Source organism: Thermomyces lanuginosus, assembly GCF_041956635.1.
Source record: "Thermomyces lanuginosus strain ATCC 200065 unplaced genomic scaffold VTN49scaffold_40, whole genome shotgun sequence".
NCBI lineage: Eukaryota > Fungi > Ascomycota > Eurotiomycetes > Eurotiales > Trichocomaceae > Thermomyces > Thermomyces lanuginosus.
Window position 1 is genome coordinate 1,458,365 of NW_027192374.1, and position 5,345 is coordinate 1,463,709.

At 47.3% G+C, this 5,345-nt stretch overlaps 1 protein-coding gene across 1 annotated transcript in view; it reads right to left on the reverse strand.

Moving 5' to 3' along the window:
* VTN49DRAFT_6561 (uncharacterized protein) overlaps window positions 1-568 on the reverse strand; it is a gene marked incomplete at both ends in the record, with an annotated part of 5,450 nt that extends 4,882 nt beyond the window's left edge. Inside the window, one exon of the mRNA XM_069414734.1 lies at window positions 8-568. Within this exon, the coding sequence (XP_069265950.1) occupies window positions 8-568 (561 nt within the window). The remainder of the gene's footprint in view (window positions 1-7) is intronic.
* Window positions 569-5,345: the final 4,777 nt, after the last annotated feature.

Sequence of the window (5,345 nt, forward strand, 5' to 3'; positions counted from 1 at the left end):
TCATTACTCGCTCCCAATTCCCGATCCATTCGAGCAAGTCCTTGGGCTTCTTCGTGGGGCGAATGATTTGATCATACTCGTCTCGGACGGCTTCCTTCTCTTCACTTTTTCTGGTGCCCACCAGCTTCCTCAGATTTCGATACCACACGTGGATACCTTCCTCCGGTCTGCACGCACTCTGGACCCAATGCGATGCAACCGTTTTGTGGATCCACTTCCATAGGTCTCGGATTCGGTCTTGTTGACGGTCGTATCGTTGCAAGCGCTGAGGATATGTAGTGTAGTCACTCCTCCAGCACTTGAACCCGTAGTCGGACAGGTCGCCGGCTGACTGGGGCACGAATTCTTCGTCCGAGTCGAGATTGTCGGTGGCTTCAATTGGACGCGCCTCATAGTCCTTGTACTTTGGAGGTTCTGGTTCCTCCAAGAACTTTCCGAAGCCTGGACTCTTTGGATTGATTGACTTCCACAGCTCAGCATCGATCGCTTGAGAGATGAAGGCATCATTCCATCTTCTCCAATCCTTGTAATTGTCAAGGCGGATGTCGGCAGTCGCTTCTCCAGACATTTTGTGTTGCGAAATGTATATCAGTCGAAGTTTGAGGGTGCAGATATATCACGAAGGTAACAGTAGTCGGTAAACGTGTAGTCACGTAATGTTGAACCAGAGGTGGGTTCTCTCGTTAGCTCTCGGAATGCACTTCAGCTAGCCGGGCTCATAACTGTGCGTCTATCCGAGGTTCAGCAGTGGCTCCAACTTCTCAAACCTTATTCTCGACGTCTTCTGTCTGGGCCGACACTTTTCATGCTCCTGGGTATCCACCATACCCCTTGCAATCTAACAGATGCCGAGGACGATAACTGATTTGAGGCCATGGTGATTTGGAAGTTTTCCAACCGCTGAACTAATTGCTCGATTCCGTTGTCGGTAGAGAATCCGTCTTTTGGTTGTGCCAGGTTGTATCACGATTCCTCTGATTTCCAGTCGCCGAATGTCGTTTGAAGCTCTCGCTCGGTCCGAATCCAGTGGCTAGCGATCCAACACGCCTGCACACACCGAGATGCAACTGCGAACGATTCAACACGTTCGCACTCCGTTCACGAGAGATTGCGCCCGTTTATGCCGAATACACAAGCAACGAGTGATCCAACACACTCGTTCAGACTCCGAAGTAGTGCTAGGCGATCCAACACGCCTAGAGGGCGACGCGACACTCGCTCAAGCAATCCAACACCCTCGTTTCAGGCTCTGAGCTAGTGGTAGGCGATCCGGCACGCCTACAGGACGACCAGACACTCGTTGGAGCAATCCAACACACTCGCACACACAACCGGATCTGAAGCACCTGAACTCATATGCCTTTAGAGCAATGCCGGGCTCATAACCTGTTGTAAGATGGGCGTTCCGTACTAGTATAAACTAGGAGTGTCATACAACAGAGCCAACGAGATAGCACACAATTCTCATGGAGCCGAATTCTTTGATGTGTCGTGATGTTTTATGGCCGGAAGAAAGTTGATCACGTGATGGCATCCTGCACTAGACGAGTATCAATCACATGGATCCACAACAGCTGACAACTTTGTGGATCTGGGCAGCTGGTACTCGTCTAGTGTCAAGATGCCATCACGTGATCTACTCAAGTCTAGTCACAAAACATCACGATACATGAATCGGCTTCACGAGAAATGTGTGTGGACCGAAAGAAAAAATTTGCTCGGTTAAGGATTCGGATATTCACTTGTGTGGCTCATGTATATAAGATCAAGTTTCCTTACCACTCAGCACAAGAACAATACAACACAGGCAGACAGACAGAGAGCACCTGCGACCATTCCCTTGGCTCTGTTGTATGACACTCCTAGTTTATACTAGTGCGGAACGCCCGTTTTTACAACAACTTTGTTTCTGAATAGGTTACCCTGCAGTACTCTTCTTCGGGCGTCTCAGAAACGACCTTGCAGGTTCGCCGCACTTGCCACGACGTCGCGAAGTTGAGTAGGTCCTCCCTTCGGGACCCCCCGTCTCCTCCATTTCCTCACCATGTTCTTCACGGAAATCAATGACCATCAGATCATTCCCTTCCTGTATAGAAAGGCTCCCTCCTTGCTGTAACTACTAATTTTTTGCTCGCTGGCGCTTACTCAGCATCTCGTTGATCTCCTTTGCCCCGAGGTGCTCGGACCCCACTAGCACGATATTGTGCATTAACTTGTGCTGCAGCCTCGCCATCGCCTCAATTGCTCGACAAATTCTGGAGACATCTGGATGGTAGAATCGCCTCTTTGAGCAAGTTTGCTTGCCTTTCGGCCTCGATAACGGAGAACGAGTCCGGCTCCGGCTCCTCGATATTTCGGGCGTGGTTGTTTCCTGGTACGCCGTAAATGTGTGCGAAACTTCGCAGTTACGAGTCCACTGAAGATGAAAGAGAAAACGAAGTTGTGGCAAAGAAATGTGAGCACACTGATGAACTTGTTCTGATCTTGGTCTCTGATCTGATCTGTCCATACCCCTGACTTCTCCCAGTCTAATATACATCTGGCGCAGAACAAAGTTGTACCTGCTTTTGTATCCCAATGCTAACCATCCCATATGATCATCCCTCGTGACGCTCTTTGTGACCCATCTCTCGTAATTTCGCCACCTGAATTCAACAAAATGACCGTGTCCTTTGGCAGAGGACTGTCTTCGTGCCACGACGAAGGGTGATATTTTCCGTCGACAATGGGGGCGGGACCAACCAGCCGGAAGCTTTGATGGCCAGATCCTGGCTATCACCCACTTTCTATCGCCGGGCTGTTACATCTGTCGTCTGGTACACTCTCAGCTGGTGACAAAAATTGTAGTCGAAGTGATGCCCATTATGAACCTGACTTGGTCAAAGTTGTAGATTTCCGCATCCACAATGCCATACTTGGCGCAGCGTTGCGAACTGACGCAAACCATCCTTAAATCAGCTCAGCATCTTCGCACTTCGCTCTTTGATAGTCGTATTTGCGACTATATCGTGTGAGTTCCGGCTGTCGCTTGACGAAGTTGTGAGCCACTGTGCAAAACTACGCAGTTACAAGCCTACTGTCGGTGAAAAGATAAAGTCAATAGTCAGCGATGAAGCAAAAGGATGAGCTTGCTTGTTGTCTTTGTCTGCTCTCTCTTGTCTGTGCGTGCCATGTCTTGAATACAGCGATTCTCTCCTTCAGCGCCGTATCCATTCATCCGACGGTTCACCGAGATTCGGACTTTCTCAAGCCTAATTCTCTGTCCTCTTCCTCGGGTCAGTCATAACCATGGTTCAATTATTTGCATTTTTCCATTGCTCAAATTTCCAGCTGTATACTGGCTTCATTTTTCTGCGGCATTGTGATTTTGATTTTCGCTTATAGGACACGGCATGACCTTTAATCGAAGTAACAATGTCCGTAACCCACAGTCAAGGCCAACCAGCGTCGCAATGACGGTAAACCGTGGATGAATTGAATTCGGGTTATGAGAAAGATGATAAAATCACACACTTCTTAGTCCATCCGATAGTCCCGTCAGCGATTCCTTTTTGCAAGTATTTATTTATCTGACAGAAAGTCTGACCTAGAATTTAAGCTTCAGAATTCTGTTTCGGATCGACCATTTTTTTTTCCACATATGAATCCTACCCCCCGTAATTTAACAAATATTTGCGGCTATTACCTTTGATAACAGTAGTCTGTTATCCCTTTGACGCCCCCTGGCCATATAGACATCATAGATTGTTAGGGGGAGTGTGGATTCCCAGGACCATGGTTATGACGACCTGAGGAAGAGGACGGAGAATTTAGGGTTCAAGAAATCAGAATCTCGCGAACTCTCAGACGAATGGATACAAAGCTGGAGGGAAGAATCGGCTGTACTTTTTTATGGCTTCCGCACAAACGGAAAAAGGAGACATCAAACAAGCTCATTGGTTTGTTCAAACTTTTGCTGGCCATTTCAAGAATTCTTCTTTCCATTGACCTTTAATAGGCTCGTAACTACATAGTTCCGCATAGTATACGCCGGAGTGGAGAGGGTTCTAGTCTCTTGCGCGGCAGCTGGATTTCTGTTTCGATGTGTTTATTTCTCATGGTGCTGTTACCCGTACAGCAGAAATTTGATTGCCCTTGACCGCATATATTCCAACTTCGCGCGGGGTAGTTGTGCCACGACTAGTGATGATATCCGTGGAGCTAATTGTATAATGGTCACCGATCCTATTAAAACGCAAAATTAGTGCTGTCACAATGTACGGTTGGTTGATAGTGCTCATTTGATCAAGTTCCCCGTTAACGGTGCATGAAATTATGGAAAGCAAAAATACCAGGTAACCCATGACACATTGCATGCATGTATATTGATGTCACTTGCAAATGCACAATGACATAGCCGCTGGAACAAGAAAAATATATCGACGTGTATGATTCTGAATTATCAAATTACTGTGGAAGAAAAATTTAAGCTTTTCCTTTTGGCATTGCCCCATACGGAACATTGATAGATAAGTCGACCAATTCACAATAGGTCCTGGAATCGCCAATGGGTCGTGCCAACGGACCGCAAACGAGAGCCTTTCAGGGTCCAGTTCTCATAAAACGAATGTAATGTGAACAGTGGTTATGAATGAACAATGAACGGGTGAAAAAATACAGTGGGATTGCTGTCCATATCCATCCGGAAAGTCAAGTACAGTGATTCTCCTCTCCAGCTTGTATCCGTATATCCAGTGTTCCCACTCAAGCTTTGCTCTTGTTAGATTGCAAGGGGTATGGTGGATACCCAGGAGCATGAAGTACGCCGACTGAGACAGAAGACGTCGAGGATAATGTTTGAGATGTTGGGGCCACTGCCAAACTCCGAATATACGGATGAAAGACGAAGGGGATGATCGCTGTACTTAAGAAGACATGACCTCCAGATGAGAGAGGGGGGAACAAGTTCATTATCGTGCTCATAGTTGTTCTTCGCTACAACTTCGTTTTCTTTTCATCATTAGGCTCGTAACGTCGAAGTTCGCACAGCTCTACGTCTGTCTCATGCATGCATTATCGTGCTCTTAAGTATCCGCCATAGGTCATTCTACCTGCATAATAATATTGCCGGATAGTCGGCGGGTCCATCAGTCTGACGCGTAATGCGACTCAGTCATGAGCTGGGTCCTGTAAGATGTGGGAGAGGCCCGCATGGCCCCTACCAGAAACGGATCCCGACACCGTCCTCACGAGAATGGAGCGCCGGATGGATCAATAAACACTGATCAAGAAAACAGTGCTTGGTGATCCTGAGCGATCTGCGCATCCACGTAAGTTGGACCGCTAAAAAAAAAAAAAAAAAAAAA